At 39.1% G+C, this 25,011-nt stretch overlaps 1 protein-coding gene across 1 annotated transcript; it reads left to right on the forward strand.

The window, feature by feature from the left end:
- The first annotated feature begins 527 nt into the window (after positions 1-527).
- On the forward strand, positions 528-16,064 carry LOC109099156 (ATP-dependent RNA helicase DDX54-like). The gene is given in 21 exon segments (XM_042757196.1): positions 528-772; positions 1,638-1,764; positions 1,847-1,917; positions 2,384-2,572; positions 2,664-2,713; positions 2,854-2,895; positions 5,412-5,507; positions 6,236-6,357; positions 6,465-6,526; positions 7,167-7,298; positions 8,213-8,423; positions 8,497-8,628; positions 8,802-9,023; positions 10,390-10,463; positions 12,409-12,530; positions 12,532-12,586; positions 13,129-13,274; positions 13,352-13,465; positions 13,539-13,649; positions 14,960-15,054; positions 15,524-16,064. Coding segments are annotated over 21 exon segments (2,532 nt in total). The 5' UTR covers positions 528-661; the 3' UTR covers positions 15,772-16,064.
- The last annotated feature ends 8,947 nt before the right edge of the window (positions 16,065-25,011 follow it).

Below are 25,011 nucleotides of genomic sequence, written 5' to 3' on the forward strand. Positions count from 1 at the left end.
GTTGTTGAATAAATATTAGCTGACTGAATTAATTGGATGAATGAAAAAAATTTTTTTAGTGAAGCTTCGAATGCATGACAAGACAAAGATAATCATAAAGAAATACAAACAGAATAAGTAGGCGAGATAGGAAATAACTATATACAAAAAATATCTAAAGAAAAAAAAACACAATATTCAAAATAGACAGTATTTATGTGTATAGTACAGGTGTGTTATGTTCAAAAGCAAGGAAATGTAAAAATAGGTATGTGTGTAGAAATAAATGTGTACTGTTGCATTAATGAATATAATATAAAGATTCTATTGTAGCTACATAAAGAAAATCTATGAATTTTATTAATTTTTTTTTTTGATTGACTGACGAAACTTCAACTCAATTAAACAGTTTTTAAATTTGTGAGTAGAACATTATTTCAATAATAATAAAAAAAACCTAGTTGTGATTTATCACATTATTGCTCTGGTTGTGGCGCCACCGTGCGGCAGCGCAATGAACTGCAGCAGCGCCTCGCTCTCTGACGTCATCTCTGTGCGCAGGAACGTCTTCACACGTGTTTCCAGACGAACGTCTCCGGTGTTTTCATCTCGCGGAGCGCCTGAGTTCTTCGATTAAATAGCGACGTTTCCCGACGGCAGCGGGTTTGTATCAGTGACTGCGATGGCGCAGAGGAAGAAGAAGCTGTTTAGGAGGAAGAAGAGAGATCACGAGCTCCAGTCTGATGATGAAGAGTTTGAGGTGGCCGCAGAAGTCAGAGATGACCAGGACACAGTGAGTCAATCATCACCAAACCGGTTCATTTTCCTTCAATCAAAGACTGTTTGTGTGTAAACACGCGCTTCTGAGGACAGTTGAACTCTGATGTCAGTGTGTTAATATAAAGTATTCTTTCACACTCAATCCGGGATTCCTGTTCAAATGTGTACCTGTTAACGTCCCGATTCAGATTAAAGTGTGTTCTTTTAGCTTTAGATGACAGAGTGCAATATATATATATTAAAACTAAACCCTTATCAGACCCAGAAGAGATGCATGATTTATACAAAAAATGCATAGATTTTAGTAAGGGATCAAAACTTGGTTCCCTTACTAAATTCAGTATTTTATTTCAGAATTTGTTTTAACTGTTATTTTTTAAGAGATTTAAACATGCATTATATGTTACACGTTCCGCGTCCGGGTCATTTTGGACCCAGGTATGAAGCACTGTACTTCTGTCATGTTTTGTTAGGGTCAGTTCTCACACACTTTTGGGACTGAATATTTCTGATAAACATGTACGCTTATTGTTGAATCATTGCAACATCACTTTTTTCATTTTTCAAACTATATTTTATTTGAAAATATTTCACAGTGATATTTATGTATTGACGTTGGTTATTTATAGAGGTGTCATGTGATCATTGACACCTAATTTTCTGATCATGTCATATATATTCTAGTCTAATAAATATTTTTAATCAGTATTGAGAAAAATAAGTATATATTGAATTATAGTTTTTTTTATATGGTTCATGTGTAATTTGAAACTTCAAATCATTTCTCAAATTATTAATTAGTAAAAAAGGGTTTAATGTAGTATTAACATTTAAAACTTATTAATAACATGTTTTTACGTCGCTGTTTTGTCGTGCAGTCCAGCAGAAGACTGCCTCGATTCCCGGCTTCGTCCGACTGTGTTTCTGACGTGGAGCCGGACACCAGAGAGCTCGTCCGAGCCCAGAACAAGAAGAAGAAGAAGTCTGGCGGCTTCCAGTCCATGGGTGAGGCGTCTGTATGAAACTGTCATCCTCCGTCGATCGGTCACAGGGTTCGAGTCGCTCACTGTGCTCTGCTGTCTCGCAGGTCTCAGTTACCCCGTGTATAAAGGCGTCATGAAGAAGGGCTATAAAGTTCCCACACCCATCCAGAGAAAGGTACTGTGCTGGGATGAATGGACTCTCGTCACACTTCTGTGCTCACCTTTGCTCTAACGGCAAGAGAAGACAATCCACAATAGAGTTTCTGTGACTTCAGTTTGCTGTCATTGCTAAGATAATTCCACACTAAAGTTTATAAACAAAAACAGCGTCTAGTAAGTGTATTTACAGGGGAAAAAAGCATCTAGTAAATACACAGACAAAAAAAAAAGCATCTAGAAAGTGTATTTACGAAAAAAGTGTCTCGTAAGTGCATCTTTTTTTTTAAAAAAGAGACTAGCAAGTGTGCATAAAATAATCTAATAATTTGTTTTACATTGCTACTGTAACATTATAATACTTATCTACATTCTTTATTTTCAAATGTTACACTTCACAGAAAACCTTATGAAGCCCTTTAAGCTTCTCTTTTGTTAATAAGCATTTCTCATTAAAGTGTGTTTGGTGTTTCTGTCGCTCTCAGACGATCCCGGTGATTCTGGACGGGAAGGATGTGGTGGCCATGGCCCGGACAGGCAGCGGGAAGACGGCCGCTTTCCTCGTCCCCATGTTTGAGAAGCTGAAGGCCCCGCAGGCGCAGACGGGGGCCCGGGCTCTGGTCCTCACGCCCACCAGAGAACTCGCCCTGCAGACCATGAAGTTCACCAGAGAGGTTTGTACCATCACCGCTGTGCTGCTGCTGTTCACCTGAAGCAGAGTTCACTCAGAGTGTGTGTGTGTGTGTGTGTGTGTGTGTGTTTCAGCTGGGGAAGTTCACAGGCCTGAAAACGGCACTCATTCTCGGTGGAGACAGGTGAGCTGGGGCTCATATTTGATAAAGTTTAAGTCTGAGTTGTATCTGTGTTGTTTACAGAGCTGTAGAAATAAAGTGAATGAAATTAGTTGAACTCTATTGTGTTTCATCACCGTCTGTGTGTGATTTCTGTTTGTCAGCATGGACGACCAGTTCGCTGCTCTTCACGAGAATCCAGACATGTAAGTTCACACTCGAGATGCGCCTGCACCTGTGTGTGTGTGTGTGTGTGTGTGTGTGTGTGTGTGTGTGTGTGAGAGATGATCAGGTGTGTGTGTGTGTGTGTGTGTGTGTGTGTGTGTGTGTTGTGTGTGTGAGAGAGATGATCAGGTGTGTGTGTGTGTGTGTTGTGTGTGTGTGTGTGTGTGTGTGTGTGTGTGTGTGTGTGTGTGTGTGTGTGAGAGTGTGTGAGAGATGATCAGGTGTGTGTGTGAGAGATGATCAGGTGTGTGTGTGTGTGAGAGAGAGAGATAATCAGGTGTGTGTGTGTGTGTGTGTGAGAGATGATCAGGTGTGTGTGTGTGTGTGTGTGAGAGATGATCAGGTGTAGGTGTGTGTGGTGAGAGATGATCAGGTGTGTGTGTGTGTGTGAGAGATGATCAGGTGTGTGTGTGTGTGTGTGAGATGATCAGGTGTAGGTGTGTGTGAGAGATGATCAGGTGTGTGTGTGTGTGTGTGTGAGAGATGATCAGGTGTGTGTGTGTGTGAGAGAGATGATCAGGTGTGTGTGTGTGTGTGTGTGTGTGTGTGTGTGTGTGTGTGTGAGAGATGATCAGGTGTGTGTGTGTGTGTGTGTGTGTGTGTGTGAGATGATCAGGTGTGTGTGTGTGTGTGTGAGAGATGATCAGGTGTGTGTGTGTGTGAGAGAGATGATCAGGTGTGTGTGTGTGTGTGTGAGAGATAATCAGGTGTTGTGTGTGTGTGTGTGTGAGAGAGATGATCAGTTGTGTGTGTGTGTGTGTGTGTGAGAGAGATGATCAGGTATCTGTGTGTGTGTGAGATGATCAGGTGTGTGTGTGTGTGTGTGTGTGTGTGTGTGTGTGTGTGTGTGTGTGTGTGTGTGTGAGAGAGAGATGATCAAGTGTGTGTGTGTTGTGAGAGAGATGATCAGGTGTGTGTGTGTGTGAGAGAGATGATCAGGTGTGGTGTGTGTGTGAGAGAGATAATCATGTGTGTGTGTGTGTGTGTGTGTGAGAGAGATGATCAAGTGTGTGTGTGTGTGAGAGAGATGATCAGGTGGTGTGTGTGTGTGAGAGAGATAATCAGGTGAGGTGTGTGTGTGTGTGTGTGTGTGTGTGAGAGAGATGATCAGGTGTGTGTGTGTGTGTGTGTGTGTGAGAGAGTTATCAAGTGTGTGTGTGTGTGAGAGAGATGATCAGGTGTTGTGTGTTGTGTGAGAGAGATAATCAGGTGTGTGTGGTGTGTGTGTGTGTGTGAGAGAGATGATCAGGTGTGTGTGTGTGTGAGATGATCAGGTGTGTGTGTGTGTGTGTGTGTGTGTGTGTGTGTGTGAGATGATCAGGTGTGTGTGTGTGAGAGATGATCAGGTGTGTGTGTGTGTGTGTGAGAGTGAGATGATCCCAGGTGTGTGTGTGTGTGTGAGAGAGATGATCAGGTGTGTGTGTGTGTGAGAGAGATAATTAGGTGTGTGTGTGTGTGTGTGAGATGATCAGGTGTGTGTGTGTGTGTGTGTGTGTGAGAGATGATCAGGTGTGTGTGTGTGTGTGTGTGAGAGATGATCAGGTGTGTGTGTGTGTGTGAGATGATCAGGTGTGTGTGTGTGTGTGTGTGTGAGATGATCAGGTGTGTGTGTGTGTGTGTGTGAGATGATCAGGTGTGTGTGTGTGTGTGTGAGAGATGATCAGGTGTGTGTGTGTGTGTGTGTGAGAGAGATGATCAGGTGTGTGTGTGTGTGTGTGTGTGAGATGATCAGGTGTGTGTGTGTGTGTGTGTGTGTGAGATGATTAGGTGTGTGTGTGTGTGTGTGTGTGAGAGATGATCAGGTGTGTGTGTGTGTGTGTGTGAGAGAGATGATCAGGTGTGTGTGTGTGAGAGAGATGATCGTGTGTGTGTGTGTGTGAGAGATGATCAGGTGTGTGTGTGTGAGAGAGATGATCAGGTTGTGTGTGTGTGAGAGAGATGATCAGGTGTGTGTGTGTGAGAGATGATCAGGTGTGTGTGTGTGAGAGAGATGATCAGTGTGTGTGTGTGTGAGAGAGATGATCAGGTGTGTGTGTGTGTGAGAGAGATGATCAGGTGTGTGTGTGTGAGATGATGATCTGTGTGTGTGTGTGTGTGTGTGTGTGTGTGTGTGAGAGATGATCAGGTGTGTGTGTGTGTGTGTGTGTGTGTGTGTGTGAGAGAGATGATCAGGTGTGTGTGTGTGTGTGTGAGAGATGATCAGGTGTAGGTGTGTGTGTGTGTGTGTGTGTGTGAGAGATGATCAGGTGTGTGTGTGTGTGTGTGAGAGATGATCAGGTGTGTGTGTGTGTGTGTGTGTGTGTGAGATGATCAGGTGTGTGTGTGTGTGTGTGAGAGAGATGATCAGGTGTGTGTGTGTGTGTGTGTGTGAGAGAGATGATCAGGTGTGTGTGTGTGTGAGATGATCAGGTGTGTGTGTGTGTGTGTGTGTGTGTGAGAGAGATGATCAGGTGTGTGTGTGTGTGATGGTGGTGTGACGTTCTCTCATTTGCTCCAGCATCATTGGTACTCCTGGTCGTCTGATGCACGTCATCCAGGAGATGAACCTGAAGCTGCAGGCCGTGGAGTATGTGGTGTTCGATGAAGCTGACAGGTGAGTCCAGCTTAAAGCTGCAGTCCGTAACTGGTTTTGGTTAAAAATCAATATTTGTGACCTTGGAGCACAAAACCAGTCATAAGGGTCAATTTTTTGAAATTGAGATTTATGCATCATCTGAAAGCTGAATAAATAATCTCTCCATTGATGTCTGGTTTGTTAGGAGGACAATATTTTAAAATCTGGAATCTGAGGGTGCAAAATAATCTAAATACTGAGAAAATCATCTTTAAAGATGTCCAAATTAAGTTTAACACATGTGAATGAAATTAAATTATATTGCAGTTTTAAATGTGCTTCTGATTACAGATATCCTGGGATTAAACAAGATTTGTGTTTTAAAGACAATCAGTTTGAAGGAAGCATAATTTGCTTTTTGGGTTAAAAGAATTTCTTGATATGAAATTCGAATGCTGTGACAATTATAGATTAGACCGTAGAGAAATTGAAATCTACACACTGTATACACACTGATGCTGATGTTGTTAACATTAACTGTTTGAGAACAAAGTATGAAAATAAAAATAACTTGCACATTATGAGCACAAGCCACATAATGAAGATAAGAGCACAAATAACTGCAATTCTAGGTTTCAAACAGAGATGGCGACAAAGAGGCAAAAATTACGGACTGCAGCATTAAAGAGAAAGAGAAAGGGTGCATTTTATTCATTAAAATAATCCTTGTTTCAAGAATAGAGTTCATGTGTGTTCTGCTTCTCCAGGCTGTTTGAAATGGGTTTTGCTGAGCAGCTTCAGGAGATCATCAGACGTCTTCCAGACACGCGGCAGACGCTGCTGTTCTCCGCCACACTGCCCAAAATGATCGTGGAGTTCGCCAGAGCCGGTAATCGCAGTCTAGATGTTAATACGTGCCACATATCCCCTTATAGCACATCAGAGGCGTGTTCGAGAGCTCCTCTGATAGTTTGATCCTTGTGTTTTCTGCCACAGGCCTCACAGAGCCGGTGCTCATTCGTCTGGATGTGGACACGAAACTGAGTGACCAGCTGAAGGTAGAGACGGGATCCTGATTTTATTCATATCAAACTGAGTGGATGGTGAAACGTGTCTAGACAAATAGGGATTGATGACATCAGCTAAAAGAGAAGCTGTTGCAGAAGTGGAGCTTTAATGAACATGCGCTGATAATTAATTCATAATGAGAGTGATAGCATGTATTAAACCACGGAAAGTGTCTGTTTACTCTACTGTTTAGAAGTTTGGGGTCGAGGTTTTAGCTTTGTTTTCAGATTTTCATCTCTTAAGTCTCTTCTGCTCACCAAGGCTGCATTTATTTAAACAAAAATACAGTAAAACAGTGAAATATTATTATAATGTAAAACAGCTGTTTTCTGTGTGAATATCTGTTAAAGTGTAATTTATTTCTGTGATGCGCAGCTGTATTTTCAGCATCATTACTCCAGTCTTCAGTGTCACATGATCTTCAGAAATCATTCTAATATGATGATTTGCTTCTCAAGAAACATTTCTGATTATTATCAATGTTGAACACAGTTGTGCTGCACAATATTTTTGTTGAAACCGTGATATATTTTATTTTTCAGGATTCACAGATGAATAGAAAGTTCAAAAGAATTTACATTATTTGAAACAGATTCACAAGCTTCTCTTCTCTTCTCTGTTCTCCACCAGCTTTCATTTTTCCACCTGCGGTTGGATGATAAACCAGCGCTTCTGCTGCATCTCCTGAGAAACGTTGTGAAGCCGCAGGAACAGACGGTGGTGTTCGTAGCCACCAAACATCACGTGGAGTATCTCAAAGAGGTGCAGATGCTCTGGAAAACCTTGACCTGTGCTGAGAGCAAGTCACCATTATTTATGTAGCACTTCTTACAATGCAGATTGTGTCAAAGCAGCTTTACAGTATTAAACAGGGAAATAGTGTGCCGTTCTCCTCTGGCCAGTTTGGGCGCAAAATATGAAAACAATCTGCCGCCCGCAGTTGATTTTGATATTCTAGGTATTAAATGGCCAGAGTTTTGAAAATGTTAAGGACTATAATGTATAGCTATAGATACAGTTGCTCCTTTACGCTTAAGGGATATTAAAGAAAACAGTGGTATAATGAGCAGACTCTCACCCTAAAGAGAGAAGCCCGGAAAATGGAGGAAAACTAAACTAGAGGTATTTCATATTGCATGGCAGGGAAGTACCGTATCCTACAGAAAAGCATTAAAAACCACTAGATCTGATTACTTTTCATCTCTTTTAGAAGAAAACAAACACAACTCCAAGTATTTATTCAATACAGTTGCTAAATTAACAAATAAAATATCATCAGCTTGTGCAAACACTTCCCAGCAGCACAGCAGTAATGACTTTATCAACTACTTTACTTCCAAGATCGATACTATTAGAGATAAATCTCTAACCATCCAGCCGTCTGCCACAGTATCACATCAGAAGAGAACGGAACACTATTCCGACACAATGTTTCTCCGTTTCTCTATTTCCGTACTGTATTTGATGTATAATCATTTTATAGTTTTAATTCATTTTATGTAAAGACCTTTTAATTTTCAGTGTATGTAATGTGTTATATAAAACGTGCCTTGCCTTAATACTGTAAAGCTGTTTTGATGCAATCTGCATTGTAAAAAGCGCTATATAAATAATGGTGCTAAACCATTCAGGGCTTTTATAGGCCCTTTATTCATCTGTTGTGTCTGTGTGTGTAGCTCCTGACGGTCGAGGGCATTGAGTGCGCCTACATCTACAGCGCTCTGGACCAGACGGCCCGCAAGATCAACATCGGCCGCTTTGTGCACCGCAAGGCCATGGTGCTGGTGGTGACGGACGTGGCGGCCCGCGGCATTGACATCCCCCTGCTGGACAACGTCATCAACTACAACTTCCCGTCCAAGCCCAAGCTCTTCCTGCACAGAGTCGGTGTGTGTGGCATCGGACTGACCGTGGTCCAGCGCTCTGAGACACATCTCTAACACTCGTCTCGGTGTTTCAGGTCGTGTGGCTCGTGCCGGCAGAGGAGGAACCGCCTTCAGTCTGGTGTGTTCTGATGAAGTGCCTTACCTCTATGACCTTCATCTGTTCCTGGGTCGACCCGTTCAGCTCGCCCACCTCGAACACACACCAGGTACAGCAAACCTACGGACACATCAATTATCTCCATGCTGTGCACACACATCTATCCTCACAAGAATCATTGTAGCTGTATTGTTAGTGTCCCCTTGAAAAATTGCAATTGAGAAATGTTATGTTTATTGTTAGATGATATGTACTCCCTGTCCTCTGTCTCTCGGTCCTCAGATGCTGATGGCGTGTTCGGCCGTGTTCCTCAGAGCATCCTGGACGATGAAGAGTCGCAGCTGCTGACGGCTCACGAGAACTCGCTGGATCTCCAGAACCTCCGGCGCATCTCTGAGAACGCTTACAAGCAGTACCTGAAGTCTCGGCCCAGCCCCGCAGCCGAGTCCATCAAACGCACCAGAAACACCCAGCTGTCCTCCATGGCTGTCCACCCTCTGCTGGGTGAGTGTGGACCTCTGGAAGCGGACCGCAGGGGTGTCCAGACTCTTCTTAAAGGGGGCAAGATTCGATGATGTGGACACTCCGGGGGGCTGGATGCTTCTCACTATATATATATATATATATACACACACTACCGCTCAGAAGTTTTAATGTTTTTTACAGGAGTTTCTTCTGCTCATCAAGGCTGAATTTACTTGATCAAAAATACAGGCAAACGTGATATTGTGAAATATTTTTATGATGTAAAATGTTTTTCTATTTTTAATATGCATTAATTTATTTCTGTGATGTGCAGCTGTATTTTCAGCATCATTACTCCAGTCTTCAGTGTCACATGATCTTCAGAAATCGTTCTAATATTCTGATTTATTATCAGTGTTGAAACTGTTCTGCTGCTTCAGATTGTTTTGGAAGCTGTGATACTTTTTTCAGGATTCTTTGATGAATAAAAAGTTAAAAAGAAGAGCACTTATTTAATATAGAAATCTTTTCTAACAATATACACTATAGTTCAGAAGTTTGGGGTCAGTACATTTATATTCTTTCTTTCTTTTTTTTTTTAAATTAAAACTTTTATTCAGCAAGGATGTTAAATTGTTAAGAAGTGATAGCAAAGATTTATATTGTTAGAAAAGATTAATATTTTGAATAAATCTGTTCTTTTTAACTTTTTATTCGTCAAAGAATCCTTTGTCAACACAACTGTTGATAATTCTGATAATTAATCAGCATATTAGAATGATTTCTGAAGATCATGTGACACTTTATACTGGAGTTATGATGATGGAAATTCAGCTTTTTTTTTCTGTATTTTTGATCAAATAAATGCAGCATTGATGAGCAGAAGAGACTTCTTTAAAAACATTACAAGTCCTTCTGATCCCAAACTTTTGAACGGTCGTGTGTGTGTATATATATATATATATATATATCATATACTCAAGCTACTACTAGTTGATAGTAGCAGTAGCTTCAGTTTTGTAGAGGATGTAAAAATCGGTAAATATTGACAACCTTAAAAGTTTTAAAATTTAAAATATATAGAAAGGCTTTATGGTATTTAGTTTATTAACACATTTAATTTATATAAATAAAAATCACAAAATTGTAATTTGGTCTATATTTCATTACACCCTTACATTACATTCAGTTGACCTGTGTTTACATGAATAATATAAAATTTGCTTTGAATATCTTACATTTCTATCACAATACCACAGTTATGGTTACTACAGTAAATCCAGTGTAAATGTTGGTGATTTGTGGATTGAAAGTATAAAAATGCTTGGCGGGCCACATATACTCTGGACCCCCGGCGTACAGGAAGCTGGTTCTGTTTTGATCTGTTCTCTTCTGTGTGCTTCAGGTTCTGGACTGGAGCCGATGGAGCTGGACCGGCTGCTGATGGTGGACTCCATCAAGGGCTACAAGGCTAAATCTGTACGTCATTTATTATTCAGTTCTTCCTCTTATGGTCAGTATCGTGAAACATCACACACTTCTGTTCGAAGGCTTCGTTTACTCTCCTAACGCTGTTAGAAACCAATCGCTCTGATTCTTATGGAAGCCCGTTTCTGCCAAAGAATAAAAAATAAAAAAAGGTAATTGGGACTTTTTATCTCGCAATTTTTACCTTTTTTTTCTCGCAATTGTGAGTTTACATCTTGCAATTCTGACTTTTTTACTCAGAATTGTGCGATATAAACTCACAATTGTGGGAAAAAAGTAAGAATTGTGAGATATAAACTCACAATTGCGAGAAAAAGTCAGAATCGGGAGATATAACCACAATTGCGAGAAAAAAGTCTGAATTGTGCGATATAAACACAATTGCGAGAAAAAAGTCTGAACTGTGAGATATAAACTCACAATTGCGAGAAAAAGTCAGAATCGTGACATAAAAACACACAATTGCGAGAAAAAGTCAGAATCGTGACATATAAACTCACAATTGCAAGAAAAAAAGTCTGAATCGTGCGATATAAACACAATTGCGAGAAAAAGGTCAGAATTGTGAGATATAAACTCACAATTGCGAGAAAAAAGTCAGAATCGTGCGATATAAACACAATTGCGAGGAAAAAAAGTCAGAATCGTGAGATATAAACACAATTGCGAGAAAAAAGTCAGAATTGTGAGATATAAACACAATTGCGAGAAAAAGGTCAGAATTGTGAGATATAAACTCACAATTGCGAGAAAAAAGTCAGAATTGTGAGATATAAACACAATTGCGAGAAAGAAGTCTGAATTGTGAGATACAAACACAATTGCGCGAAAAAAAGTCTGAACTGTGAGATATAAACTCACAATTGCGAGAAAAAGTCAGAATCGTGACATAAAAACACACAATTGCGAGAAAAAGTCAGAATCGTGAGATATAAACACAATTGCGAGAAAAAGGTCAGAATTGTGCGGTATAAACACAACTGCGAGAAAAAAAGTCAGAATTGTGAGATATAAACTCAACAATTGCGAGAAAAAAGTCAGAATTGTGAGATATAAACACACAATTGCGAGGAAAAAAGTCAGAATCGTGCGATATAAACACAATTGTGAGAAAAAGGTCAGAATCGTGCGATATAAACACAATTGTGAGAAAAAGGTCAGAATCGTGCGATATAAACACAATTGCGAGAAAAAGGTCAGAATTGTGAGATATAAACTCACAATTGCGAGAAAAAAGTCAGAATTGTGAGATATAAACACAATTGCGAGAAAAAAGTCAGAATTGTGAGATATAAACTCACAATTGCGAGAAAAAAGTCAGAATTGTGAGATATAAACACAATTGCGAGAAAGAAGTCAGAATTGTGCGATATAAACACAATTGTGAGAAAAAGGTCAGAATTGTGCGATATAAACACAATTGCGAGAAAAAAGTCAGAATTGTGAGATATAAACACAATTGCGAGAAAAAAGTAAGAATTGTGCGGTATAAACAATTGCGAGAAAAAAAGTCAGAATTGTGAGATATAAACAATTGCGAGAAAAAAGTCAGAATTGTGAGATATAAACACACAATTGCGAGAAAAAAGTCAGAATTGTGCGATATAAACACAATTGCGAGGAAAAAAGTCAAATGTCTATGGAGCTAACAGTGAGTTTTATTAGCAAGACTTCAACGTTTCAAATTCCAACAGATCTCGGTAGAACACGGAAATAACTTTTACTGTACGTTCCTCCTCTTAACACTGTAAGAATGTGATGTTCTTCAGCAGGACTTATGTGTAAAGATTCTATATCTTCTTAAATCACAATCACAAGTTCAGATGAGGTTTGAGAACACATGGGTGTCTGTTATGATTCATCAGCGCTGTATAAATCTTACATATGACGCAGTTCAGATGTTTTTATGATGAGCTTTATATTCTTGTTTCCTCAGACTATCTTTGAAATCAACTCCAACAACAAAAGCAGGGAGAGCCGGGGTGGTGATGGGAGAGAGGTGATGAGGAGATGGTCTGCTGGTCGAGTTTTCTAAAGCGCGAGCGGAGCGGATCGAGTCTGCTGTTCCTGCCGTGACCAGAACCGAGGAGGAGCAGGAGGACGAGGATCTTCAGGTGAGCTTCAGATCACGATTCAGATAATCTAGGCTAAATACCGGTAAATAAAGCAAAATATTTACAAACATTAAAACACAATTAGGCTATTTTAGCTCCCTTCTCTCCACAACAAATCACCTAAAGTTGTAAGCTGAAGCCTATACTTCTCTCATTCTGCACAAACCAAAATGTTTCTATATTCACAACGTATCTGGATGCTCAGATGTTATTTATGTAAACTATAGTCTTTGTTCTTCACTTGTATTTTCGACATGAAACATAATTCTTCACATGATGTACATGATGCTTCACGACTATTTAAATTTAGCAGTGTACTTCAGATTGCATTACAATAATACAAACTCAGCACAATTTTTTCTTTCGATTATGTAACAGACATGCAACTGTTTGTCTCCATGCAGTTAATGAATAAACCATCAGTATCAGCCCTTTTCATGCTATTTCCGATGTTGATGACAAAACCAGTCATAAAAGTTAAAATCTAAATCACAATGTTAATCAAAAATTGTGATAATATTTTTTGTCCACACGTTCTCCAGACTGTGTTCTCAGAGGTGGTTGGAGGGAAAAGACGAAAGCAAAATGATGAAACGGACGGACCAAAGAGCAAAAAGAACAAAACATCAGGAAAAGATGAGGAGTTTTACATCCCATACAGACCCAAAGACTTCAACTCCGAGCGCGGGTACGACAGCACCACTGCATTATTCTGCATGTTCAGTGGGAAGCATAGACGTTCAGTGTGTGTGTGTGTGTGTCCAGGCTCAGTCTCGGTGGTGACGCCGGCTCTTTCGAGCAGCAGGCCTCTTCAGTGGTTCTGGACCTGATGGGAGACGAGAGCAACACATTAAACCAGAACAAGAGCCTGATGAAATGGTGAGCAGCTCCTTCCCATGATTCCACATGCAGCGCTGGCTGCTCATGCTGAAATTACACGTGTTCACCGCAGGGATCGCAAGAGGAAGCGCTTCGTCCAAGACACGGGCAAAGATGACAAAAACAAGAAAATCAGGACAGAAAGTGGACAGGTGGTCACCAGCAAAAAGAGGAAGAAGAGCTTGTATCCTTCTTGAAAACAGTCTGTTTTATTTGTTTTGCACTTTTCATAACATTGTTTCAAAAAGCAGCTTTACAGAATCTGATGATGTTAACGGTGCTGTAAGCAATTTCTAAAAAAACGGACTGAGCACCCAAACCCTTGTAGCCAGTCAGCAGTAAGGGGCGTGTCCGCTCATGTTGGGGGCAGTGCCTGTGTTGTAGGGCTGTGGTGATAAATGGATGCAGAATCAATTCTGAGATCTTCCGAATGCATTGTGATTCTCTCTGGAACCGATTCAACAGCGTTTCTCATAAAATCACTTAATGTTTATACAAGTTATTGCATTTTTTTAAACAGATTATTGAAGGAATAAATATCTGTTGTTGATTGGATGTTGAGATGTGGGCAGGGCACCTGAAAGAGCATGCGGGGCGGAGTTTAAGGTAAAAAAAATTAAATATTTAAACACATGCATGGATGAATTATTCACAATAAGATCTATAGCATGCTTTTAGAAAATAGATAAGGTGAATTTTCATTTCATAACTACTTTAAATGAATAACGTCCCCAATGAATCATTCACAGCATAGACCAGTTCACACCAACACAAGTATTTGAGACAATTTTTAGACAGTGCATAAAAAATGGCAGATGAAGCTGCATTCTGAATCATTTGTAGAGGTTTGATTGTGCTTGATGGAAGTCCAGCCAGAAGAGCATTGCAGTAGTCCAGCCTAGAAATGACCAGGGCCTGGACGAGAAGTTGTGCAGCATGCTCCGTTAGAAAGGACCTGATCTTTCTGATGTTGTGCAATGCAAACCTGCAAGATCGAGTGGTCTTTGAAGGTCAGCTGGTCATCAAAGCTTACACCAAGATTTCTAACTGAAGTTGATGGGGTAATTGTAGAAGAACCTAGCAGGATGGTGAAATCATACTGTAGAGTTGGAGTGGCAGGGAAGCAGCTCAGTCTTTGCCAGGTTGAGCTGTAGGTGATATTCTTTCATCCATGCCGAGATATCCGTGCTGCTACCGTTGGATCATCTGATTGAAATGAGAGAAAGAGCTGTGTATCATCAGTATAGCAATGGTAGGAGAAGCCGTGTGCCTGTATGATGGGACCCAGTGATGTAGTGTATTTGGAGAACAGGAGGGGTCCAAGAACTGATCCCTGAGGAACCCCAGTGACCAGGCTTTCTAAACAAATATATAACAAATATTCAAATTTTTTTATTTGACAGCCCTAACAGACTCAGTGTTGATGTTATGTGGATTTATAAAGGTTTGAGGCTGAAATCTGCTTGTCAGTTGGGTTCCTTGACTTTGGTCCAGTTATGAAGAATGGAAGAAGAAGTATAAGATCGACGACAGAGCGTCAGACTCGGACGGAGAGACTGGAGGAGCGAACAGAGGGAGGAGCTTTGGCGGTAAGAACAGAAGATTGTGCTGTAAACTCATTCAGTCCTGCTGTTTCCACTTCCTGTGCAAATCATTCATAGCATGTCATGTAGAATATTTTCATTGATCTTGATTCAATATAATACATAGAATTATACCTATTCCCAAGTGAAAACTATTCTAATATTATGTACTATTATTAATCTAACTGCGTGTAGTAACTGCGTGGTAAGGATTGAAGTGAACTTAGAACAGAGTGAACTATTTAAAGCTTGTTTGATCAGTTTGCAGGTTATAAAGTTTATTGTAGCTATAAGGGCGCTCCGTTTCTCTTGTTGTTTAATACATTTGGACAAAATCTCGTGATATGATTGACTGACAATCTGAGATTCGAATGGCTTCAAAACCACTTCTTCAGATTAATTTATCCTGACCAGAAAAGTTCTGCAACAGTCACCGCTGCTCTGTCTGAGAGTATTTGTGTTGTGGGTTCTGCAGGTCGCAGGGGACGAGGAGGAGCTCAGTCGCAGCCGGCCCAGCAGCAGAGCGGCTCACGCGTGAGATCCGAGCTGAAGAACCGCGAGCAGATCCTCAAGCAGCGCAAACGCAAAGCTAAGCAGCAGTTCCTGCAGGCTGGCGGCATGAAGAAGCTCCGAGCCAAAGGAAGACAGCGCCTGCATGAAGTCATGAGATCCGGCTTTGGTCGTGGCGGCTTCAAGAAAGGAAAGATGAGGAAGAAACTTTAAGTGCCGAATGAGTGAAGAGACTTAACGCTTCTACAGAAACAGTTTCATCTGTGCATCTCTTCTGCTGCTTTAAAGAGATGTTTCATATTCACCTGAAGCTTTGTTGACAGCAGAAAATAATAATAACACAAAATAATTTTGCCATTTAAAAAAAAAAAAAAAGTTGTTTTTGTTTAATTACTGCAAAAACCACAACAGTTACAGTAAGACAGTTACAATGGAAGAAAATGGGCCAGGAAGCCACCCTTTATACCTGTTAACACAAGACCTGAGAGATAAAAATGTTAACTGACCGTGTCTGTGTAAAGTTTTATCCAGTTTTTAATTCCACTTACTTTCACATGCCATGAGTGAAGGGTCACAATACTACTTTAGGTATGAAAGCCTTTAGTAGTTAATTAATTAATAATTATGCCTAGCGTTTTGTACAGCTGGGCCCGGGGACAAACTCAACTCGTTGGGTTTATGTTGGAAAAGTAGTTTATGTTCTAGTCGACTGTTTAAGTGCCCTATGAAGTAGGCTTCACAAGTGAACGTTCCATCTGGAGTGAACCCATCGAACATGTTCAGATTGAAGGGCACTGCAGGCACTATAAAGTTTTACAGAGATTTACTAATTAAAACCAATAAAATAAACAAACGTTGCGTTTTAGAACCAAATTAAATAGCACTTAATTTAACCGGAATTGTTTTCCGAACACATGGATAGCGTGAGTTCACGGGATACACACCGCTCCGAGGCTAGTCTCATTTGTTCGTGCGTAAATACAGGTCAAATAAAGACAGGTCTAATATAACGAAATTACTTTTTACGCTTTTTTTTAATCCAACGCGCATGCGTCACACGTGGCTTCTTCCCGCGCAGTTATTTTGAATGTTAACGGACGTTACGCCAGCGGTCACGCTACTGTAGTGCTGAGGAAGCGCGTCTCCTGACGGTAAGTGATATGATGATGATAATGAAGTAAAATGAGGCGTATCAGTAGTAGTATGTCATGCATTACGACACAGAACTAATAGTAATTGATTGCATTTCAAAAGCAAGAAAGTCCATACAGACTTTGTAAACCTAAAATCGTCTGAAAATATCAAACATGGTTGATCTCCTCCGACTGGTTGGTCTGAAGATAAAAATCGAGTCTGTGACCATCATACTTTATGCGATTTTCTGTGGAATCTGTCAACTCAAATCTGCAGACTGTAAATAGGCGGCAAAAATCTTGTAGTGTATTCCAGGCTTCAGTTTACTCATTTTCTCTGTAAACATTTACAAAGTCGCTAAGTGTATGAAGCCTGGTGTTTTAAAATTTGTTTTGATATTCCTCAATTCATGTACCATTTCATAAAAATATTTCCACCAAACATTAAAGTACATTGCTAAATTAAAAATGGATCATTCTTTTATGGTGAGGCTAGTTGTGAAGTTGGCAGGGCAGGAACAAAACTACTGACCCGACTGGGATCAAATTACCTGACACTGAACAGATCTGGCCCTCGGTTTAATTTTCATTATCAAAAAAGTTAACTACGTGAAGTCAGTAATGTGACTAATTCCCTGTCCATATCTAAACTTGAAAAGTCAGTTTAATATATATGAACAGATATATACAGTCGAGGCCAAAAATATCGGCCCCTTTGGTAAATATGATCAAACAAGGCTGTGAAAATTAATCTGCATTGTTAATCCTTTTGATCTTTTATTTAAAAAAATCACAAAAATGTATCCTTTCATTGGATAATAAGAATTTAAAATGGAGGGGAAATATCATTATGAAATAAATGTTTTTCTCAAATACTCGTTGGTCACAATTATTGGCACCCCTAGAAATTCTTATGAGTAAAATATCTCTGAAGTATATTCCCATTCATATTCACAATTTTGAGCACTCCAGCATGATTATAAACATGAAATCATACAGTTTTGGCTTCCTGTTTCACAGAAATATAAAGAGGAGGGAAAACAAAGCCCAAATTCCCTTAATCATCCATCACAATGAGAAAAACCAAAGAATATATTTCTGATGTGCAGTAAAAGATCATTGAGCTTCACAAATTAGTGAAGTGGCCTTAAGAAAAGAGCTAGAGCAGTGAAAATTCCCATTTCCACCATCAGGGCAATAATTAAGAATTTCCAACCCACGAAACTGCCTGGAAGAGGACGTGTGTCTATATCGTCCTAATGTGCGATGATAAGGAGAGTTTGAGTAGCTAAAGACTCTCCAAGGACCACAGCTGGAGAATTGCAGAAAATAGTGCGCTTTGTAGCAGCAAACACTCAACATGGGTTAGTGAACACAGGGATAAAAAGTACCCCTTGTGTACAATGAAATATACTGCTGTATTTATGATGTTGTGAGCCTATATTTCTGCTGGAGGTCTATCTGGTTTAGATACATGGCATCATGGATTATATCAAATACCAACAGATAAAAAATCAGTACGTGACTGACTCTTATAATGGACCATGTTTGGATCTTCCAACCGTACAATAATCCAAACACAAACCTCAAAAACAACACAGAAATGGGTCACTGAGCTCAAAACCAAGCTTCTGCTATAGCCTTTCCAGTCCTCTGACCTGAACCCTACGGATACTGAGAGGAGTGAACTGAAGAGGAGAAGCACCAACATGGAGCTGGGAATCTAAAGGGTCTGGAGTGATTCTGGATGAAGGAATGGTCTCTGATCTCTTGTCAGGTGTTCTCTAACCTCATCAGACATTATAGGAGAAAATTTAGACCTGTTAACCTGGCAAATGGAGTTTTCAAAAAGTATTGAATAAAAGGGGGCCGTTAATTGTGGCCAATGTGTATTAGAGAAAAACATTTTTTTCATAATGATATTTCCCCCCATTTGAAATTCTTATTATCCAATGAAAGGATACATTTTTGTGAATTTTTTAAATAAAAGATCAAAAGGATTAACAATGCAGATTAATTTTCACAGCCTTCTTTGATCATATTTACCAAGGGGGCCAATATTTTTGGCCACAACTATTTATATATAATTGTTTTTTTTGTTTTTTGAGAGGATGTTTAAGTTAAAAAATTACAGTGTAGTTTTCAGAAAATCTCTTGCGTTTTAAAAATAGGAAGAAAATTCTGTTGATGTTATGTATGATATGAGCACTTGTCTTGAATATATTTATCTTAACTGCGGTTGAGTCCCAGAGGAATGTTTTTCCTTCAAGAGCTCCAGCATGTGAGCTATTAAAGCCTGTCTGATAGCAGCTGATCCCGCAGAGAGCAGCACTTTGAGCTTTCCAATCGGATGGCCCTTCCCGCTCTGAGCGTCTTATCAGCTTTCCCAGGCCGGACACAGCATCCTCTTGAGAAGAGCGTAGTTCTGAAGCGCTGAGCTGCTTATCAAGAATGGCTTTGTGTAGTGTCGCCATTATTAGACTGTCAATCACGGTCTGGGCTCATGAGCGTTTCAGTTTGAGAAGCTGCTCTGTGGCACATGGCCATTGATGCACTCAGCAGAAATGGATGCCCTTTACAATCTCCTGTTTCTCTTCACTTGTGTTTTTGCCATGCGGATAATTCCAGGTGAAACACGGCACTGTTTGGATCGTTTAGTGGCTCGAGGGACGTTTTCTGTTAGCTCTTCTAGAGCTGATGATTGACGTTAGAAGTGGACGAATCACACTCATATCTGAGCGTATTACGTGGTTTATTAACTCTAAACACACCCCTGCTTATTGAAATGTAAACTTCATTTATTTTCACCATTTGTAACACTCTGCTTGCCGAGTGTCATGGAATGTAGTTTTAAGAGCATTTTAGGTGAGAATGTGCTTGTTTGGACTTCAAATATGTGGTTTGTTAATACAGATAGCACCTATTTGAAAGTTTGCTTCAGTGTTTTCGGACACGTGAGCTCCAGAGCGTCCGCGGGTGTTCAGCGCTCATGAACCCGCAGAGAGAGCGCCTCACCTCCGCCAGAGCTTCTGGAACTCACTGCTGGCTCTGATGTCTCTATAGTGGTTAAAAATGAGATAAATCTAACGAGCAGTCTTTGGTCTCATTAATCTATTATTTGTTCCAGAGCAAATAGTTTTGGCTATTAAATCTCCTAAAATCTCATGTTTATGTAACTTCAATGCTGTATATCAGAGTGCTGCCTTTGTACTTCTGACTGAATTGCCTAGCAACTTTTATGATGGCTGTTGTTGTTTATTTATTGAATATTTTATAATATTTTATATAAATAATAGTAGTATTTAGTATTGGTAAATAGTATGTGTTTTTGTTATGGTGAATTTAGTTTCATTGTTCTGCCATTAGATGGTGACAAGACAGTTTTGTAAGTCAACAGGAGAGACTTTTAAATTGAAAAATATTAAAGTGCAGTTTTTAGAAAGGAAGTTATTTTTCCTTTCAACACCAGCTTGTACACAGCCAACAAATTCACCAAACAGCGCTGTCATCATAAATCACCCTTAACAGATGAAAGGATAGTACGAGCCTGTCGGACTTTCCAACTAATTATGAAGATGTTATTGAGCGGAAGAATGAATGCTGTATCAGATGCAGGTAATCACGATTGCAGCAACTCAATGTTCCTTCGTTACTAGTTCTAAAGTGATGTTTTGTAATTAGTAACGGATCTTGAGCTCAGCTGTTCAACTGTCAAACTTTAGATCTGAATCTGTGGTGAAAGTAGTTCTGTACAATGAGGGCTTTTAAAGACACTCCGTTGTTATTTTTATGTATTTACACACTTGTGCCGTTGAACTGTTGTATAAACACAACATTACACTCGTAGCCGTGATATATGGCTGTATATCGGCACGCTGTGATTATCTACTCGTGTGATATTGCTCATATGTCTGATGTTGTTGGGTTTGTTATGATGTTGTGGTGGAATCAGGCTGTGATTCACGATTATGGACAATCATTGTAGAAATAATGTGCATGAAGGCTTCATAAAGATACTGAAGCAGCTATTTTCTCTACACAATAACGTAAACCAATAACTGCATTTATTGGTTATAGGCCTGCATTTATTTGATCAAAAATGGTGAAATATTCTAACAATTTATAATAACAGTTTTGTATGTGAATATGTGTTAAAATTTTGAATTTTATGCTGGTTACTCCAATCTTCAGTGTCACATGATCTTCAGAAATCATTCTAATATGATGATTTGCTGCTCAAGAAACATTTCTGATTATTATCAATGTTGAAAACAGTTGTGCCGCACAATATTTTTGTAGAAACGGTGATACATTTTATTTTTCAGAATCCACAGATGAATAGAAAGTTCAAAAGAGCAGCATTTATTTGAAATAGAAATCTTTTGTAACATTATGAATGTCACTTTTGACTTTTAATGTGTCACTGCAGAATAAGTATCGATTTCTTAAACTCGTACTGAGCCTAGACTTGATGTATGATGTAGCGCTGCATTCACTCTCTTTAGATGCTTGCATGAACCCTGAAAACTTTCTTTTGTTTTCCAGCCTCACCAACATCAAGGCTTGATTTAAACATTAACTGCTGTGGTTGATTTGTCCACAAGGTGGCAGTATTGAGTAAAGAACCACATAGGATCCCTCAGATGTGTTTTGGGAGACTTGGCTGACACGTGTGTATTCTGCACATCCTCCCAGGCTCGGAGTCGGTGGTCTTGGGATTCAGCTTCTTCTTCTTGAGCACGCACAGGTAGATCTCAAACTTGATCAGGTCTGTGAGACTCAGTCAGAATCAGATCAGAGAAAGCACTTCTCACAGCCTGACTTTTCCTTGGGAGCATTTGAGGAATATTTTGTTTTGCGTTTTTGTTTCTCTCTGATGATGTGATCATGGCATTCCCAACACAATAAAATCCCACTGATCCTAATAACGCTGGAGGAATTGAACTCCATCCCTTTGCTCTGCTACCACCTGTCAGTGACTCATGAATCATGGGCCAGACCCGCTCAAGTCTTTTGTCCCACTGCGATAAATCCTGATACACCCTATTAGACAGAAGAAGTGAATGTGAAGGCCAGGCGTTTAGTTACAGCATGTGGCGAGAGAATGTGCTTCGCCTGCTCGCCGGAGAGCTCTCGGCACGCGAGGGGCCGCTCTTGTGTGTGAGCTCGCCTTGCTTTTCTAACCTGCGTCGGTGACTGGTTATAGAGCGGAGTTAACTATGATGTGGCCGTCATTCTTTTGCGGCCAGCGGAGCGATGCAGCTGTGTTTGAGACTGTAGGTGTAGGATAGTGATTCAAAACACAGAGCTGAACTGAAGATCTTTCATTGCAGAGGGTTTAACAGCAGCTCAGCACTACTCAGTTAAAGGAATAGTTCACCCAATAATTAAAATTTGCTGTTCGTTTACTGACACCTACACTGTTCATGATGTAGGTGACTTTTATTCTTCGGTAGAGCACTAAAGAAGGTTTTAAGCTGAAACCGTGCTCCTTGGTGATTCACATAATGAGAGTCAATTCCGTCACTTTGAGAGTCAAAAAAAGCATATCAGGCAACATGAAATTATTCCCCGTGGCTCCTGACGATATATATCGAGGTCTTATAAAGCGAATCGATCGTTCTGTGCAAGAAACTGAACATTATTGACAACATTATTACCTGTAATCCAGAGCCTCTTCTTGCTGTTCTACACTTTGGATGGTCTGACAGTGAGTTAATTAACAGAAAATTTCAATTTTGGGTGAATTATATCTTAACGAAGGTGAATCTCACAAAACCTAAGGTTGCAATGTTTAAATTAGAAAAATATACAATAAGAAGAAGAAGAAATTACAAGTTAGGACTCATTGTAATGTGTCCATTATTCTCAATGGTGATTCTTATTAGATGGTTGTCTTTCATTAAACTCAGCATACATTAAAAGCTGCACAACAAATACTGGCATGCAGTATAATTGCTTTACAGTTTAAATAATATATCATAACTTTTCTAGCAGCACAGTAATGAGAATTGGTGGGGCATGTTAAAGTCTTATTATTCCTAAAAACGTCCTTCAGGTTCCTTCTCGAGATTCTAGCTCAGATCCTGATGTAATGTCCCAAGCTGGGCTCCGTCTGCATGTGGTTTGTGTTACTGAGGAGAAATCAAGGGCCCTCGCTGAGCGCTTGTGTAGTGCTTTCCTTCTTTTGCTGTTGTGTGTTTGCAGAGTTGTGGATGACTGTCTGCTAGTTTGACTTTGCAGTTTTGATTTTTGCATTGTTTCATTAAATTATTATTTTAACTGGAAGCCGTCAGTTCAAACTATCATTAAATGTGGTTCAAATTTATTATAACTCACATAAATTTATTATAACTCCAAACACCAAAAATAAAATTGCATGTAGAAATTTGCCATCTGACTTCAGCGTGAGCTGTTTTCTAAACTCTGCATTTTAAATGAAAAACAATTGTAATTATATATTTATCAATATATGTATGAAAAGTAGATATTTGCATTATTCCTGTTTTATGATCTCCCTGAAAGCAAAGCCATTAGTTATTAAACACTTCATTAACATTAAAGATTTTAGGTTTAGCCTTATTTGAATGAATAATGTAGTGCATGGTGTATAGTAATCATTTTTAATCATGTTAGGTGTGGGAAATATTCCATGCATTACATGACCATGACATTTGTATATACAGTTATTATACAAGAATAATAATTATAAAAATATTTATTAGAATTGAAGCATCTCACACTGTTGATACTAGTTAATATTTTATGCCCCCCCCCAAAAAATGCAACAATCTTATCAATAAATCATTAAAACAATTCATAATAGATTGGACTTGTACTCCCAGGTTCTGCTCAGCACAGGCAGAAGTTTAACAGTGTTAACATATCAAGTTAATATTAAACAGTAACACATTGACAGCGCTGCTGCATTGTATATTAATTAAGAATATTGGCATAAACATGTATATTACAGATTGTTGAGTGATTAAACATTTAATACAAATAAATAATAAAGGTTTGTTCTGATGTTATTCATCAGGATATCTCTTCTCCTGTCCCTGAAAAGGTCCAGATTTGTAAGTCTTCTCATTTCAGCTGCTGTTTTGGCAGTTTAAACATTGCATTACTGGAAACTAGCGAGCCATATTATTTGGAAACGGAAGTGTGATTTGCTTGGTAAATTGTGCTGAAGATCATTGATAGTAGTTCCCTTCTTTGTTTAAATGGTTCAGTGTCTTTAGGGATCAAGGAATGTTTTGTAGATGTTCCCTGGACTGGTTTCTCTGTGGCTGGAGGTGATTGTGAATCTGGTTCCACTGGGTGGCAGTGTGATCATTGCCTCGTGCTCCTCGTGCTGCATCGGTGGGAAACCTGCTTTAATACTAAAACTTGATTCATTGCAGTAGCATGATTTTCACCATGATCTCAGGACACTACTAAAGCTGGTTTGGATGACAGGTCAGTAGATGTACAGGACTGATTTCACCGGCTGCAGCTGGTCCTATAAAGTCCAGTCTTGGAATTAATCAAAAAGCAAGTCTAATTAATTAACATGATAAAAACTTAGCAAATTTAACATCAATTTATTAAAGGGTTAACAAAAATTACATGTTGAGGGCCCTGATAGTGAAATGTTTTTAAGAATGTCTGATTATGTGAATGCATAAAAACAACTTTTTTTAAAGTTTATTTTTAATCCTATAAAATATTTTTTTTCCTGCTTATCAAATGACGGCACAAAATATTAATTTAATTTATCTTTTAATTCAATGAAAATTAAACAAACTTAATTTTTTTTGGCCAACAAAGTTACTATTAAAATTAAAACATGGAAGAAATATTGTGTGGTTATTCCAAAATAAAATAAAGTTTTAATAATTTTAGTAATAGTAGCTAGCTAGTAGTAGTATTACGTACACTCTACTAAATAGAAATGTGTGACCCTGGAGCACAAAACCAGTCATAAGGGTCAATTTTCTGAAATTGAGATTTCTACATCATCTGAAAGCTGAATAAATAATCTCTGCATTGATGTGTGGTTTGTTAGGAGGACGATATTTGGCCGAGATACAACTATTTGAAAATCTGGAATCTGAGGGTGCAAAAAAATCTAAATATTGAGAAAATCACTTTTAAAGTTGTCCAAATGAAGTTCTTAGCAATGCATATTACTAATCAAAAATTATGTTTTGATATATTTACGGTAGGATATTTACAAAATATCTTCATGGAACATGATCTTAATATTCTAATGATTTTTGTCATGAAAGAAAAATTTATCATTTTGACTCATACAGTGTATTGTTGTCTATTTCTACAA

The sequence above is a fragment of the Cyprinus carpio genome, chromosome A5 (assembly GCF_018340385.1).
Source record: "Cyprinus carpio isolate SPL01 chromosome A5, ASM1834038v1, whole genome shotgun sequence".
NCBI lineage: Eukaryota > Metazoa > Chordata > Actinopteri > Cypriniformes > Cyprinidae > Cyprinus > Cyprinus carpio.